Source organism: Pongo pygmaeus, chromosome 19 (genome assembly GCF_028885625.2).
Source record: "Pongo pygmaeus isolate AG05252 chromosome 19, NHGRI_mPonPyg2-v2.0_pri, whole genome shotgun sequence".
In the NCBI taxonomy this organism is placed as follows: domain Eukaryota; kingdom Metazoa; phylum Chordata; class Mammalia; order Primates; family Hominidae; genus Pongo; species Pongo pygmaeus.
Window position 1 is genome coordinate 92417789 of NC_072392.2, and position 16958 is coordinate 92434746.

A 16958-nucleotide genomic window follows, 5' to 3' on the forward strand; every position below is an offset into this window, starting at 1 on the left:
TGAGCTGAGATTGCGCCACTGCACTCCGGCCTGGGTGACAGACCAAGACTCGGTCTCAAAAAAAAAAAAAAAAAAAAAAGAAAGACATGGACAGGACCAGGGGCATGATGCAGTGGCATCCAGCCTGCCCTTCCACCTCCACCCCTTCCCTTACCCCTTCTCCTCCCTCCACCCCGAGGCTGACTTTCCAGAAGCCACAGGCTACAGGGAAGGGGAAAGATGACTGAGTGACGGGAACAGCCCAGACCCACCTCCAAAGTGCTCCAGACAGCAGGTGGGGGTTAGGGACAGAGCCATGGCTTGGAGGCCCAGACTGTGGATAGCAGCCATGCCCTCTCCAGAAACCCTTCCTCCCCAAGACTCAGCCAGGCAGGAGACTGGTTAGGGATTAGGGCCACTTCTACCTCCATTCCTCTTTTTCCAAAGATTTTGCGATTCCTGCGACATGGGAACACGCAGCTGCTGGTGAGGAAGAGGTGACTTCTTACCACTTAGGTCAATGGCAGCCACTTCCTCCCTTTTTAACAAGCAGGTACATCTCCTCCCCATCCCCCAACATCGAGTCTAGATTCGCACAAATTGTTTTGTTACTGTTGCTTGCACACACCAGAGAAGAAAACAGAAGAAAGAAGGAACACAGTGACCCAAGCCCCACCTATGCTGAGGGGCTGCTGGCCTCTGCAGGTGCGTTCCTGGTGTGTCTCCTTCCCCCAAATCCCTCCCAGGTCTGGCTGCTCTAAGCACGTGTGTGCTCACAGGCAGGTACTTGCGGGCTTATCTCTGATGTATGCAGCACACAGACCCCTCGAGTCCCTGCTTCTAGCCAGGAGCCGTGTCTTTAATCTCCTCACCTTGGGAGGCATTGCAGCACTCTGGTAATTGCTTTTGGAAACATGGTCACCAGTTTAATTGGTAGAACTTGTCCTGGGCGGTGTAACACCACCAAGCAACCTCAGGCCTATCTGTTTCTCCAGATGCCTTGGCAGCCACGTGACTATGCATGCAAGCGAGCTCACCTGTGCATTGGAAAGTATGTCTGGGCTCAGCTATGCATTGGAGAGGTGTGTCGGGGCTCAGCTGTGCACTGGAGAGGAGTGTCTGGACTCAGCTGTGCATTGGAGAGGTGTGTCTGGACTCAGCTGTGCATTGGAGAGGAGTGTCTGGGCTCATCTGTGTGTCGTGCAGGCTAGCTAGAGTGTGTCTCCAACCTCAGCTAAAGGCACGGCCAAAATTTAGGGGATAAGGGAGTGAAGGGCTCCTGAGAACTAGTGGGACAGGATGGAAGAGCGCCAGCCCAAGCCCTGGGGGACTCCTCTGCCTTGTGACCAGAAAGGGGAGAGAAGATCTCTCGCAAAGCCATCCAGACTCCACCTTTGATGGGCTCCTTGCACTGTGCTGGGGAGGGGGTGGGCTGGATATCTTGTTCTGTGCCCAAGGAAGACGGTCTTGAACCTGTTGGCCTCAGCCAATGGGGTGCCCAGGCAGGACACTGAGAGAAGGAAGGGAAGATTGTGAGCTCGACACATTCGTTTCCCTGAGAGGCGGCCACGGGCTGAGGGCATTGCTCGGCTGAAAGTCCCAGCCCCATCAGGCAGACCCCTCCTCACAGCAGCACTGTCTTGGGTCTGGAGACCCCCTCCCGTCCTCTGTGGCAGTAACAGTCCCCTCTGACACTCGCTGGAGCTCCACACTCTCCTCTCTGGTGTCCTGCACCTGCCCAGGCCTACACCTGCCCACGCCTGCAAACAGACCTTTTATGAAAATTACCCTCAAAGCACACAGTCTGGCCACGCCTCCGCTTCCTGTTAGGACCTCGAAGGATCCCTCAGGTGGGGGGCGAACAGCATTTTGGGGAGGCAGCCCCTCCTCTCCCGATTGTTTCTTCTCTGGTTTTCTTCTCTGTTGAGCCCCCATGGACAGATGAGCCCAGGGTGAGGGTGGCACAAAGTTATCTCGGGGGGACAGGGACAGTTACTCAGCCCTTCTCCCCCTCGAACATTTCCCTCCCGAGCCTCTGCACCAGCTCTGCCACACCCCAAGCCAGGCTGGCCAGCCCTGGGCAGAACACAGAGGGGACCCACGACCACTCAGGCCTCCTCACAAGGGCCGCTGGCCCATGGCTGGAAGGAGGGAGCAAATAGGAGGTCAGGCGCTTTGGCTCATGCCTGTAATCCCATCACTTTGAGAAGCTGAGGTGGGCAGCTCACCTGAGGTCAGGAGTTCCAGACCAGCCTGGCCAACATGGCAAAACTCCGTCTCTATTAAAAATACAAAATTATCTGGGCGTGGTGGCATGTGCCTGTAATCCCAGCTAATTAGGAGGCTGTGGCAGGAGAATCACTTGAACCCGGGAGGCAGAGGTTGCAGTGAGCCGAGATCATGCCATTGCACTCCACCCTGGGCAATGAGACTGAAACTCCGGCAAAAAAAAGAAAGAAAAGAAAAGAAAAAAGAAATAAGGGAACAAAGCAGCACCTGGGGGCTCCACTGCAAAATGAGAGGGGTAGAAGGCAGGAGCCTCTGTGGCAGAGAGAAGAGCAGGTGCCCAGCCGGCAGGACGGGCTCACAGACAGGGAGAGCAGGAGGAGCAGACAGACAGGCAGCAGCAGGGGGCAGAGGAGAGGCAGGCAGGGCTGACTGAGCACAGATTGCGGGGCTCTCCATGGGGTCCACTCTTGGGGCCCAGGGAGCGGGTCAGGGACGCGGCTTCAGCCTTCAGACACCAGAGATTCCCAGGAGCAGTTACCAGGGAGCAAAGCGCTGTGCTCCCGTGGAGATGCTGCAACCCCCCGACCTGCGCCCACCCAAAGGACACTCCACCCACACAACCCGGGTAATGAGATCACCTCCATTTCACCCTGTGCCCCCACGCCATGCCCCAGCCCAGCCCAGCCCACATCCACGCCCTCCATCCTGGCACTAAAACCAGCAAGGCCAGAGGTCTGCCCCGCCCTCCCCTCCCTCCTGCAGGGGGTCCGAGCCTGGGGAAGAGAAGCCCGCCCACTGGGTCACCAGCCTTCCCCTGGGGGACTCTGCCTGGCAGAAGGACCTACAACCCGTCCAGCGCTACTGCTAAGACGCTTGTGTCATTCACACCCGGGACGCTCATGATTTATGGACTTTAATTTTCCCAGATCCTCAGTGGCTTCCCTCCTTTCCCTCTGGCCTGTCAGGGTGTTTGTCTCCCAGCACCCCCAGCACCCCCTCTCCCTGGTTTTTAATTTGAAGCATCTGTCTGGAGCATCCCAAGGAGGAGACGTCTGCGAGGCTGAATGCATGAAGCAGCTGACAGCTCTATTGATTTCCTCTCTCCCACCGCATAATGCAAGATATATACAAGCCGATAGGCCGGCCCTCTTTGAAGGGTCTGTGCCCTTTTTTCTCACTCTGATGTCCCCTCACCTTGGCACATGTTGATCTATAGGAGGGGTGCTTGTCCCTCATGCTGAAAATGCATTCTCCTCTGCCTCAGTGTTATTTTCCTCGCTGTTGCTGGATGCGGCCTCATCCGTCCTTTCTGCGCTAGCAGATTGGACACCCAGGAAGCAGCTCTTGGAGTGAAAGGGGCCAGTAGGGAAAAGCGGGGGAGCTGGGGAGGTGTCATCTGTCAAAACTGACTCTGCCGCCTGTGGAGGAGATGGTGCAGGGCTTTCGGAGTGGCCCTCCCCTGCCTCACAGGTCTGGGCAAGGAGGGCTCCTCGCCGCTCCAGCCCATGCCTCCTCCAGGTTACAGGTTTTTTCCTCCAAATCCATTGGCAACTCTTGCCTGGGACTCACATTCGATTAACAGCCACAGAGCCAGCTGCTGGGCTAAGCATTTTTCTTTTCTTGGTGCCTTCTGGTTTCTCATAAGCAGGGCAGCCACAGACAGTTGTGCAGGCTGCCCACAACTGGCCGCAGTGGCCTGGATCCTAGCAGAAATTAATACTCAACAGAAACTGAGGCTCAGAGCTCTCAGGAGACTCATTCAAATTCTCCCAGCCAGACACTGAATTTGAATCTAAGACTTCCTGCCTCCAGGAAGAGTTTTCCTCCCACCCTATCATACTGCCTCCTCCAGGAAGACCACCTGGATTGATACCACTCAATCTAATGGTTCTTTCATTCTTGTCACCCTGGAACTTATTTGCTATGAGGGTTTGCACGTTCTAGCAGGCTCCTCTGGAGGTGCTGGGTTTTCAGGACAAAGCAATACTCTACTCCTCTTTGTGAATCACCATCGATGTTACTCCTGGAGGACTTTCCTGGCCTGTATCACCCCTTCCCCAGCCTGTATCAGACCCCCATGACCTCCATCTGGTCCCACAATTCCAAACACTTCCTACACCTAGGGCCCAACCTCATCACTGCCTCCCTTACTAGTCTGTGTGTCCCTTGAGGTGGGAAGAGGGACAGGATCTTATTTCTGCATCTTCACCACTTAGGTACCTAGAGGCACCTTAAAGACGGGCCCCATGCCTCTCCTCCCTTCTCCCACCCCAGCTCCCCACCCCATCCCGAGGCTTCCCACTGGAAAAGGTGTCCCCACCTGCTCTGGGCTGTCATCAGCTGCCTTGCCTCCCAGAGTAGGGACGAGGCTCCTGGTAACTAGAGCCGACTGCGCCCCGCCTTGCCACCCGCAGAGCCCAGGCAGAGGCAGCACCCAGGGCGGTCCTCCTTAGAGCATCCACAGAAAAGCTTTGAAACCCTAGGCTAGGTGCAAATAAGACAGTAGCCTGAGCCCATGAGTTACCTGGCCATAGGCACAGAACAGAGATATCCATTATGACAAAGAATGTCCTCGTGGTTTTGGCCTTCTAGTCAAGCGGCTCTCAACCACAAGTGGCATTGCCCTGCTTTCCCCCGGGGACATTTGGCAATGTGTAGAGACATTTTCATTTCTCACAATTGTGAGGGTCTAGCATTAACCGGGTAGGGGCCTGGGATCCTCACAAGACTCAGAAGAGCCCCAGCCCCTAAACAGAAAGTGAAAGTGATCCCATCCACAAAGGTCAACCATGTGGGGCGTGAGAACCCCTGTTCCAGTCTGCCTGGCCTTGCTTCGTGGCTTCTAGCTCAGCAGCGGGGAGAATGTTAAACCTGTCTACCTCTCAGGGACTCACGGACTCTTTGGGGGCCAGGGGGACAGTGAGTAACCAGCACCCCTTTAAACTCACCATCTTCAGTTTCCAAAAAAACACCAGTGGGCCAGGTACAGTGGCGCATGCCTGTAATCCCAGCACTTTGGGAGGCCAAGGCAGGAGGATCGTTTGAGGCCAGGCGTTAGAGACCAGCCTGGGCAACATAGGGGACCCCATTTCTAAAAAAAAGAGAGAAAGAAAGAAAGAAAGAGAAAGAATATAAGACCACATGCCTGTGGTCCCAGCTACTTGGGAGGCTGAGGCAGGAGGACCACTTGAGCCCGAGAGGTCGAGGCTGCAGTGAGCAGCGATTGCACCTCTGCACTCCAGCCTGGGCAAGACAGCAAGGCTCTGTCTCAAAATAAATAAATAAATAAAGCACCAACTCACCCCCCCGCCCCACTCCCCATCCTTTCCCAGGTAAATGAGTTGAGTGCCAGGGACCAGAGTCCTGGCCTGCTGACAACCTTTAAGGTTTAATGAACAACTCCCTTCCGAGATAGTGTAAAGGCCAGCCCTGCCGGCAGCCAAAGGCAGGGGCCTCTTGGGGGCCTCTTGGAGATTAAATGAGATGGTGGATATGAAAGCACTCCACCAGGTATGAAATCGCATACAAATATTTCCGATAATTTATGGACATTCCTCTCCGCCTGAGCTCCCAGGAGTCGCGCGGGAGGGGCTATTCCGTTTCCAGCCGCGGCCGCAGCGCCCCCGTGCGGCCGCCAGTGGACACAGCACCCAGGGCGGGCCTTGCCCGAGAGGTGCGGGTTGGAGCTTTGCGAATTACTCCATCGAAGCTTCGCTGCAACCCTGCGAGGCGGGAGAGAGGCGACAGCACACACACTCCCATCCCCAAAACATACACACACGTGCACGCACACACACAGAGCTTTAGAAACCAGGAAACCAAGGCTCGGAAGATCACCGCTGGGCAGTGAAGGAGGTGCTATGGACCCCAGGGATGGGCCCTTCGGTGACGATGACCACAGCGGGCATAAGTGAGGCTGGAAGGGGAACTCCTGAAGGCCCTGGACTCCAGCCCAACTCCCCCTCCAGCCTCTTCTCCCCGACCCCCTGCCATAGACCCTCCTTACCTCTGCCACACTGAACTTCCCACTCATTCTCAGAAACACCCCGCATTCTCCTGACCCTGGGCTGACGTCAGCTCCCTCCCTCCTTCTGTCTGGAAGTCCTTCTCCTGGCAAGCTGCTGCGCAACCCTCTCAGAGGCAGCACACTGTGTCCCCTCCTCCACGAAGCCTTCCAGGACTCCCTCAGGAGGAATTAGACCCCTAGCCTCTGGCCATCCCCACAGCTTGTTATGGGAACCCAGTAGTCATGTGTGTTTGGAGCAGGAACCGCATTCTGCTTATTCCCAAGCCCAGCCCAGTGCCTGCTTTAGAGTAGGAGCTCAATCGATGTTCACCAAGTGAACAGAATGGATTGAATGGGGGGAAATCCTGGAGGTTGGGAGGTCTTCCCAGCCATGTGCCGTGCCAGCCCTCTGCCCACCTGCGTGCTGAGGCATTGGGGTTTTTTTTGACCCATCCTGGTCCTCTTTCCAATGTGTCCCTGAAAACTGAAGAGAGAACTCTAAACCATTTGGCCTTCAGGGGTGGCCAGAGTGGGGCTGCTGGAGGGAGGAGGGGAGGCCCTGTGCCTTCTGAGGCCCTCTCTGCCCAGAGCCAGCAGAGTGAGGGAAGAGAAGGAGGGGAAAGGGTTGGACTGTGTCCTGCAGCTCCAGACATGTCCTCTGTGCCTCTCCGGCCTCCAGCCATGCTGCAACACACTGCTTGAGACCCTCCCTACCACCTCTTGACAAGGGCAATAGCCCTCACCGTCCCGCAGCTGCCAGCATTGGACATTCCAGCCTACCAATGGCCAGAGTGACCATAACAGGCAGCCTGGGCCATCCTGCCCTCGAGTCCGGGGCTTTCCTCTCCTGCAGGATTCACCCCGGGCTCTGGAGAATTTCGTTTCATGTGTATATGGGAGTCACCAGGGAGGCTCATGTCCAGGTCAGCATCCGCTCAAGGTCTCAGGCTGTGGCACTCAGGGCCAGGGCTCTGCCCCGCTTGGTCTCTGACAGTCCCCAGCCACTCCAGGACATTTGGGGCTCATCTTCCCATGGAGCAGGGAAGCGTGCCCTCAAGGCGCCTTGCCTCACTTTTAGTAGCTGCAGCTTATTTTGCTATTTGTCCCCCTTGGGGAGCTGGAGGTCTTTGGAACAAATCTGCCATTGTGTTTTGCTACTACACATCTATGGTCCCTTAAATTATACAGCTCAAGAGGGTGAACATCCGTCTCCCTGGGATCGTTGCCAAAAGGGAGGTGCAGCTCCTCCTTCTATCCCTGTCCTTGTCCTGTCGGGCCCACAGTGAGGCGAGAAGCACCAGTCATTCATTCAACAAATAGTTTTTGGACCTACTACATGCCAGACACTGCTTCAGGCACATCAGTGTCTCCTTCTAGCTCTCCCTGAATTCCTCCCTCCATCCACCACCCCTTCATATGGTGAGTGATCTCAGATGCCGCATCCAGCCGGATCATCCTGCAATGTTAGCATTGAGCACTTACTGTACAGATGGGTACTGCACTTTGAGAGTTATCGACAGAATGCTGAGCCCTCTCCTTGCCTTCAAGGAAAGGTGGTAAGGTGGGGCGTAGTGGCTCACACCTGTAATCCTAGCACTTTGGGAGGCCGAGACAGGAGGATCCCTTGAGCCCAGGCGTTCAAGACCAGCCTGGGCAACCTAGGGAGACCGTGTCTCTAAAAAAGTTTTAAAAAATTAAAAATAAAAAGAGTGGTACACATGTATGAAAAGTTAAACACCCCCACGCAGCCTACGGAGAAGTGATTGCGAGGAACCACTGCATGAATGGCAAGCGACATAAGTCAAGGGTGAAGGGTCCTGCCTGAAAAAGGGGAGGCGGGAGCTGAGCTTGGAAGGACCAGTGGCACTTGGCATCAGAGTGGACAGCAGAGCAAATACCTAGAGGGCGGAAAGTGCCCGAAAGTGCCCCTCGGCTTGGCTGAAAGGGTGGTTGCTTGTGGAGGAGCAGTGGGGTAGAAAAGACCAGAAAGGCATCGCCTGAGGTGGGAAGGGCTGGCAAAGCCGGGCTCTGAGGTATGGGAAAGTCCTTCTCAGGTCAGAGCTGAAGCACTCGTGCTTCTCAGATCGGATCCGACCTTCAGACATCTAAAATTAGGCTTCTGCCAATTAACTGTTCCCACTGCTAGAATCCCGACACATTGACAGTTGCAGAGACATCGTTCAGCTTCTTTAAAAGACTCTTCAGTGCTATTACAGTATTTTGTGATCTGTCTGCAGCAAGGTCTATTGGTTCCTGTATCTCCAGCACCCCCAGGAAGGTGCTCAGCCTGAGCTTGTTAATGGAATGGCACAAGGGAGGAAGAAAGGAAGGTAAGTTAAATAAGTTCTAAGTAAAGCTCGTGGCAAAGTGCTCTTTCCCTTCAGGAGGGCCGCTCTGTAATAATAAGCACGAAGCAATTACATTCTGCCGTGTGGTTATTAAATTTGGGGGAAACAAATATAATAAAATGTAGACATTTGTAGAGAGGTTGGAAATAAAATAAAAGTGGAGGATAAAAATAAAATCGATAACCACAGGTTGCTAAGAGCCTAACCTAAAGGATGTTATGGGGGAGAAAAGAACGCTGCCCTCCCCAGGCTTCCCAAGCCTCCCCAAGAAGTGGCCAGAGCCTGGGCTGGGGAATCTGCCCAGCAGGGGTTCAACTCCTGAGTCCACCTCTCCCCTCTAGGGCCGCGGTGAGACCCGGCAAGAGCAGGAGCACTCCCACTGCTGCACCATCAGCCCTACGGGTGAGACATTTAGCCAGGGGCAGCCCTGCGACAGCTGTTGGAAGTATTATTATTATTATTATTGCTAGAGATGGTGGGGGGGTCTTACTAGGTTGCCCAGGCTGGTCTCGAACTCCTGGCCTCAAGCGATCCGCCCGCCTCGGCCTCCCCCAGTGCTGGGGTTATAGGCGTGAGCCACCGCGCCCGGCCTTAACTTGCTTTCATTGTACACCAATTCCTAAGGGAACTGGAAGCAGCAAGCAGGAACGCTCCCTCTTATGGAAAGAAGAGCCCAGGGCCCTGGTCATGACAGGTTCAGGTCCCAAAAAGGAGACCGGAAGAAAACGTGAGGCGCCAGAACAAGAGGTTCTACAAGGTGCACACGAGGATCCCTGCCATTAAATGAATAATTTTCTGTGTAGATGCCCCGTGCGCAGGTCCAATGAAAGCCGAGAAGAATAAGCGTTAGCTCTTCAAACTGAATCTGAGCTAAAACCTAGCAAAGCCAGCTTGGGGTTTGAGGGGTTGCGGGGAAAACAGGAAGGGGTGGATGGGGAAGAGGCGGGGGTCATAGGAGGAAGGGATGGGGAGGAGCGGGAGGAGGGAAGCGGAGGGAGGGCGGCAGCCAGGATGGTCCATTCCATTCTTGGAGCTGCACTGTTGACCTCGACCACAAGGGGGCAGGGCTGCTGAAATTGGAAGTGCGAACGCCTACATGAGTCTTGACCCTCGGCAGGCACTGTATCCAGTTTCCTCCGAGTAGGGAGGGCTTAACTGCCCGGAAACGGAAGTCTTGTTCTTTTTCGTCCTTTTCTCCGGTTGCCGCTTGCTGTGAGTGTCTCTAGGGTGGTACGCGGGTGAGAAGGGTAATCTGGGGCAATCCACGGCCAGGTGAAATCTGGGGACCCTAGGTCCGCGTGGAGGGTGTCGGGGAGGAGAAGGGGAGTGCGATGGGGCCTATATTTCGGGGGAGAGTGGGAAAACGGGGTTCGCTGCCAGCCCCCGCGCCGTGTTAACGCCGAGGACTGTTTCCCGCAGGTCCCGGTCTGCGCCAGCGCCCAGCGCGCCTCGTCGCCATGGTGAGTACGGTCCCTGCCTGGCACCTTCCCGGAGTGGGCTCGTGGGGCCCCGGGGCGAGGGCGAGAGGGCCTCCCAAGGATCTCCGGAGGCCGGGAGAAGCTGGTGGACTGGACCATCACCGGAAGACGTGTCTTTTTGCTGTCTGTTTACCCGCTTCCTTTGTGTTGCAGCCTCGGAAAATTGAAGAAATTAAGGACTTTCTGCTCACAGCTCGACGGAAGGATGCCAAATGTAAGTAGTTGCTCCGAAGGTTCAAGATGAGCGGTGCTTACCCTGGCACTGCTCCGGGAGCATCTTACCCGGAATGTCAGGCAGGAGACGGGTTAGGCAGTCTGGGTGTGTGCCTGGCCCTCTGGGAGCAGTGGTTTTATCCTGTTTCCCATGAGAAAGATCTGTGTGGGGCACGTTGAGGCCCTGGAATTTCTAGGACTATCTTTAGCTAATCGCGAGTATCTCAGGGGCTGCCCTGTGTTGTTTTCTTTTGTATAATACAGAAAATTCTCGGAACGGAATCTCCACTGCGCGAAAGCCTCAAGACACACGTCCCATAAACACTGAGTTTAGGTTCTCTGCAGTTGTGCAAAATCTTAACACAAACCCATTTTGTAATAAAGTGCTGGATATCTGCATGTAATGTATTGAGCACGGCACACTGTGTAGTATGGTCGTTTACCTCGTGAGTCTGTGGTCGCTGGCCAGTGTCAGAAGGTATCATACCTATCTGGTCCAGAAAAATATTTAAAAAAAAAATTTTTTTTTTTCTTTGAGACAGTCTGGTTCTGTCGCCCAGGCTGGACTGCAGTGGTGCGATCTTGGCTCACTGCAATTACCGCCTCCCAGGTTCAAGCGATCCCCCTGCCTCAGAGTAGCTGGGCGCGCCACCATGCCTGGCTAATTTTTGTGTTTTTGGTAGAGACAGAGTTTCACCATGTTGGCCAGGCTGGTATCGAACTCCTAACCTCAGATGATCGACCTGCCTCCGCCTCCCAAAGCGCTGGGATTACAGGCATGAGCCACTGTGCCCCGCCAAGATCAAAATTTGAAGCAGGGCTTCTACTGAATGTGTATCGCATTACCACCATTGTGAAGTCACAAAGTTTAAGTGGGACTGTCATAGGTCTGTTTCCCAGCTTATACATACAGGGGAAAGAAGGTGATTAATGAAAAACCTTAAACAGCAGGTTTTCGATGAATAGGTGCCAATCTCTGCTGCCCACTTAAATTTTTACACCAGGCGTGAGAGGTAGTTGTGTTATCCCTTTGGGATACTTGAAGGAGATTTGGGGGCTTGTGTTTGATACAAGCTAGGTCTTGAGTTATGTTGTTACTTTAACCCAGAATCATCTTTTTTCAGTTGCATGAAAGAGAATCGGGTCACATGTGGAAGTGGGATTGCATGGGACAGGCCTGTTAAGGTGGGCTAAGACACCAGCCATCTCTAATGCTCTGTGCCAGCGGTGGTGCCAGATGGTGGTTGGTGTACAGGGAGAGCCTTTTAGTGAGTTGGGGGTAGGCAGAGATGGGGGTCATATTTGTGTCCCCATTACCCAAAACAGGCTGTCACCTTTGAGGTAGTGAACACTTGTGGGAAGAAATAGCATCTGGTGCGAATGATGACTGTGTGCTAGGGTTTTGTGTAAAAGGATGAGGTTATCAGGTCAGTTTTATTTCAGACCATATGGGATCACTGCTTAGTTCAAAGCCCTACTCTACCAGCAGGTAACTTACCCTTCTCAGCAAGTGAAACATGACACCACCCTTTCTTTGTGTTTTAAAAGGTTGGTGGTCCGGGTGTGTTGGCTCATGCCTATAATTCCAGCACTTTGGGAGGCCAAAGCGGGCAGATCGCTTGAACCAGGAGTTCAAGACCAACCTGGGCGACATGGCAAAACCCCATTTCTACTAAAAATAAAAAAGTTAGCCGGGCATGGTGGCACACGCCTGCAGTCCCAGCTACTCAGGAGGCTGAGGCGGCAGAATCAGTTGAACCAAGGAGGCAGAGGTTGCAGTGAGCTGAGATTGTCTCACTGCACTCCAGCCTGGGTGACAGAGCGAGACTGTCTCACAGAAATTGGGAACCTTGATTTTAGATGATGTGGCTTTAAAGGTAGCGGTCACGGTCCCCTGGGGATAGTAAAGTGTCAGTAGCTGTTTGTTGAAAAAACTTTTTAAAATTATTGCATTAATTTTTAATGTGTAATAAGCATAGCATAAAATTTACCATTTACACTGGGTATGGTGGTTTCCATCTGTAATCCCAGCACTTTGGGAGACTGAGGCAGATGGATGAGACTAGCCTGGGCATCATAGTGAGACCCTGTCTCTACAAAAGAAAAAAGTTAGCCGGGCATGTGCCCATGGTCCTAGCTACTCAAGAGGCTGAGGTAGGATTGCTTGAACCCAGGAAATTGAGGCTGTAGTGAGCCATGATTATGCTACTGCACTCCGGGCTGGGCAACAAAGCATAATTGTACGGTTCAGTGGCATTCAGTAAATTCACATTGTTGAGCAGCTGCCACCATCACCACCCATCTCCAGAACTTTATCTTCCCAAACTGAAACTCCCTCTGTTAAACACCAGCTCCCCATTCTTCCCCAGCCCCTGGCAACCACCTTCCAATTTGTCCCTGGATGTGACTGCTCTGGATACCCCATACAAGTGGGTCTGCTGTTGCATATTTGACCTTTTGTGACTGGCTTCTCTTCAGATGTCCTCAAGCATATGTCAGAATTGCCTTTTATTTTTTCTTTTTTTTTTTTTTTGAGTTGGAGTGTCACTCTTGCCCAGGCTGGAGTGCGGTGGTGGAATCTTAGCTCACTACAAGCTCCGCCTCCCAGGTTCATGCCATTCTCCTGCCTCAGCCTCCTGAGTAGCTGGGATTGCAGGCGCCCGCCACCATGTCGGGCTAATTTTTTTTTTTTTTTTTTTTTTTTTTAAAGACGGGGTTTCACCGAGTGAGCCAGGATGGTCTCTATCTCCTGACCTCATGATCCACCCGCCTTGGCCTCCCAAAGTGCTGGGATTACAGGCGTGAGCCACCGTGCCTGGCCTGGAATTTGCTTTTTTTAAACGGGGTCTAACTCCTGCCCAGGCTGGAGTGCAGTGGTGTGATCATGGCTCACTACATCCTTGATCTCCTGGGCGCAAGTGATCCTCCCACCTTAGCCTCCAGAGTCTCTGGGACTATAGGCATGCGCCACCACGCCTGGCTAATTTTTGTTTTGTTTTTTTTTGGAGACGGGATCTATGTTGGCCAGGCTGGTCTCCAACTCCTGGCCTCAAGCAGTCCTCCCACCTTAGCCTCCCAAAGTGCTGAGATTACAGGCATGAGCCACCACACCCAGACCGGAGTTTTCTTTTGAAGGCCGAGTTTTCCATTGTGTGGGTAGGCCACGGTTTGTTTATTCGTCTATTGATGGATATTGGGTTGCTTCTACATTTTCGCTATTGTGAATAATGCTCTGAATATGGGTGTGCAAGTATTTCTTCTGTGGTTGCTATCTGTTCTTTGGGGTATATACCTAGAAATGGAATTGCTGCATATACGGCAATGTTGAGTAAACTTTTTTTTTTTTTGAGATGGATTTTCACTCTTATTGCCCAGGCTGGAGTGCAGTGGCGGAATCTTGGCTCACTGCAAACTCTGCCTCCCGTGTTCTCCTGCCTCAGCCTCCTGTGTTCTCCTGCCTCAGCCTCCTGAGTAGCTGGGATTACAAGCACACCTGGCTAATTTTTGTATTTTTAGGAGAGACGGGGTTTCTCCATGTTGGTCAGGCTGGTCTCAAACTCCTGACCTCAGTTGATCCGCCCACCTCAGCCTCCCAAAGTGCTGGGATTACAGGCATGAGCCATCGCGCCCAACTGAATAAACATTTTGAAGAGCTCCATATGTCTTTACAAGTGGTGTTCAGCTTAGTTCAGCTGCTAGGGGCAGTGTTACACTGAAATGGGTTAGTTTGGATGAATATGCAGGTGTCTGGATGTATTAAGAACAAGAGTCCAGGCAGCCCGTGCCTTGGGCAGGCTCTGAGTCACACTGCTGCTTCCTCTGATGTGCCCCATTCTTATAGCAGTTACTGGCAGAAATGGAGTTGGCGGAATTGCGAGGACAAGATCATCTTGTGCTGCATCTGCCAGGTTAAGTGCTGTGTGCTGCGTCTAGCCGGGTGCTTGCGTTGAAGCGTTAGAGCCCATGTTCAGCCCTCAGCCACCTGCTTCTTGATTGGCACATCACCGCTATTATAACAAATCCTGGGAGTATCTCTGAGCAGTTTTTAAAGAGTTGGAACAAGGCATTCAACGAGTACATGGAGTGGTAACTACTGGGAACGGGTTGTCTCATAGCAGCCAGATGGCAATGCATTGATACTGCTGGTGCATAACCAGAGTGGTGCACAATTCAAACTCCACACAGCTGAACTTGAGGTACACGTTAGCTGTGTCTTGTCTGAGCTGTGATCCTGAGATAGAACTTGGCAGCAGGAAAGAACCCAGAAAATGGATTCCACATAAATTCAAGGAAAAGCCTGGGTGCGTGTTGTGTGCAGTGGCTGGAGGCGTCCTGAAGAACGAGCTCTTACTGGCCCAGAATGTCATCTCACATGCGGAGACGTGGTTTCCGGGAGTGGAGTGCTGAAAAGCGCTCAGTCCCAGCAGACAGCCCGTCTCCTTATTTTATCACTTCTCCCATCCCTTTTAAAAAAGATAATAGGCCAGGCGCAGTGGCTCATGCCTGGAATCCCAGCACTTTGGGAGGCCGAGGCCAGTGGATCACGAGGTCCAGAGATCAAGACAATCCTGGCCAACATGGTGAAACCCCATCTCTACTAAAAATACAAAAAATTAGCTGGATGTGGTGGTGCGTGCCTGTAATCCCAGCTACTCCAGGAGGCTTAGGCAGGAGAATCGCTTGAATCTGGGAGGCGGAGGTTGCAGGGAGCCAAGATTGCGCCACACTACACTCCAGCCTGGCAACAGACCGAGACTGTCTCAAAAAAAAAAAAAAGTAGAAATAAGAAAGATAATAAGGTTGATAGAGGATATTCTACAATGTTGTGTTCAGTGTACCCAATAAAAGTCCCAAGTTGGAGGAACGGAATAGTGTTTTCTGTTTGTGCAGAGGGACAGTACTGGAGGTGGGTGCTGACTGTCTCCTGCATGCTGCTTACTGCTTGAGTGTATTTGCACATGGACTGTGTCACATCTGTTTTCTGTGATACAATTTAATTCCTGATTCTGGTCTCCGGTAGCTGTCAAGATCAAGAAAAATAAGGACAACGTGAAGTTTAAAGTTCGATGCAGCAGATACCTTTACACCCTGGTCATCACTGACAAAGAGAAGGCAGAGAAACTGAAGCAGTCCCTGCCCCCTGGTGAGTGAGTCTGAAGTCACTTCAGGCGTGGGTGGGGTTTGGAAGGTTGCTGTGTGTGGCCATGTTGTATCTTGTTTTGAATCCCTCAGATTTCAGAGCCCATTTTATGGTCTAAGAATCTGCTCTTGCTGTTGGGAGTGTGAGGAATAGTTGTGATTCTCAGATTATATACAGTACCAGAAATCATTTCCTTAGCCAGAAGAGAGGTTAGAGCTCAGTTAATCCTGTTCACGACCCTTCAGGGTTGGTGCTAATACTGATAGTCGCCATTTTTTACAGGGGAACAGATTGAATATAATAGACCAAGTCTTTTTATCAAACACTAAATATTTTAACCGAAACTTCGCTGGTGGATCTAATTTCTGAACCTTGTGTGCTCTCTTTAGCTTAAGTACAAAATCTAGACAAGCAGCATCAACTCTTGTTGCTTCTGGATGGCTTACTTTTGTCTCTTTCCCTCTAGGTTTGGCAGTGAAGGAACTGAAATGAACCAGACACACTGATTGGAACTGTATTAAAATACTAAAAATCCGAAGTGTCTTTCGTCTTTGCAGATGGGAAAGGGAAAAATGCTACCTCGTAGTGGCTTCTGATGGGAACAGGACACGGGTCCTTTTGCTGCCTTCCTGCATCTTTTTTTTTTTTTTTTTTTTTTTTTTTGAGATGGAGTCTTGCTCTGTGGCTTATCCTGGAGCACAGTGGTGCGATCTCAGCTCACTACCACTTCCGCCTCCTGTGTTCAAGCGATTCTCCTGCCTCAGCCTCCCAAGTAGCTGGGATTACAGGCACACGTCACCACGCCTGGCTAATTTTTGTATTTTTAGTAGAGACAGAGTTTCACTGCCTGCCTCATCCTCCCATAGTGCTGGGATTACAGGCATGAGCCTCCATGCCGGGCGCATCTCTAATCTTGAGCATGATCTCAGTGGGCGAATGAGGCCATCTGTTTTCAGCCCGAGTTTGAAAATAAGATGTGGGGAGGCCATGATGGAAATAGCCCATGGGGTTAAACATAACTAGCAGATGTGGGAGGGAGGGTGGGGCATGCCATTCAAACAGGTCCCAAAATGGGTGCAACAAGGTATAGCACATCTACCACTCACTAACGACTGACTTGGAGAAATGACTACACTTTTGCCTGTTTCCTCAGTTGGAAAATAGCCATATTAACACCCCTTTCATTGGCTTGCTGTCAGGGTACTGGGATTGGACGGGGCGTGCGTGGGTTGGGGTGGCCACCAGGTGGTGCTGTGCCACAGCGGACAGCCCCCCTGGAAATGACTGGCATAAAACCTGTCTTCGTGCCCAAGGTAGTGTTTCTTGTTTTTTTAAGATGTCTACCTTTTAAAAGTGTGGTATACAGTGTGCTTGGTATTGTGTTAGGCATTTAAACGCACTCAGGTTGTAAGGTGTAAGTACCAGTCTGAATATTCTGTAAGGATTGTGAGGGTGTGAGGTGGTTTTGAGTCTGGTTGTCGGTCTTGTTTCCTCCGGGAGAGGGTGGGTACGCCAGCCCTCAGGCCCAGGTGCAGCACTGTGGGCGGCTTTCAGCCTTCCCAGTT

General features: G+C 52.4%; 2 protein-coding genes across 7 annotated transcripts in view; both read left to right on the forward strand.

Annotated features, from left to right (window-relative positions):
- Positions 1-9513: 9513 nt before the first annotated feature.
- RPL38 (ribosomal protein L38) lies at positions 9514-15931 on the forward strand. 6 transcript variants are annotated; one of them, XM_054457385.2, is made up of 5 exons: positions 9514-9774; positions 9982-10022; positions 10194-10254; positions 15274-15396; positions 15860-15931. In XM_054457385.2, the coding sequence occupies exons 2-5, from the start codon at positions 10020-10022 to the stop codon at positions 15883-15885; spliced, it is 213 nt and encodes a 70-aa protein (XP_054313360.1). In that variant the 5' UTR covers positions 9514-9774; positions 9982-10019; the 3' UTR covers positions 15886-15931. The 6 variants fall into 6 exon arrangements, with proteins under 6 accessions (XP_054313360.1, XP_054313356.1, XP_063512916.1 ...); XM_054457381.2 differs by having other exon boundaries at positions 9741-9809; XM_063656846.1 differs by having other exon boundaries at positions 9758-9792.
- A 132-nt stretch (positions 15932-16063) lies between these two features.
- The window catches only part of TTYH2 (tweety family member 2), a 51958-nt gene continuing 51063 nt past the window's right edge, over positions 16064-16958 (forward strand). Inside the window, exon 1 of the mRNA XM_063656844.1 lies at positions 16064-16706. Coding sequence (XP_063512914.1) covers positions 16674-16706 — 33 coding nt within the window. The 5' untranslated portion in view covers positions 16064-16673. The remainder of the gene's footprint in view (positions 16707-16958) is intronic.

Coding starts and splice junctions, on each gene's coding strand:
- RPL38 (XM_054457385.2), top strand. Junction 10,255..15,273: donor TCGACGGAAGGATGCCAAAT/GTAAGTAGTTGC, acceptor GGTCTCCGGTAG/CTGTCAAGATCAAGAAAAAT. Junction 15,397..15,859: donor GAAGCAGTCCCTGCCCCCTG/GTGAGTGAGTCT, acceptor CTTTCCCTCTAG/GTTTGGCAGTGAAGGAACTG.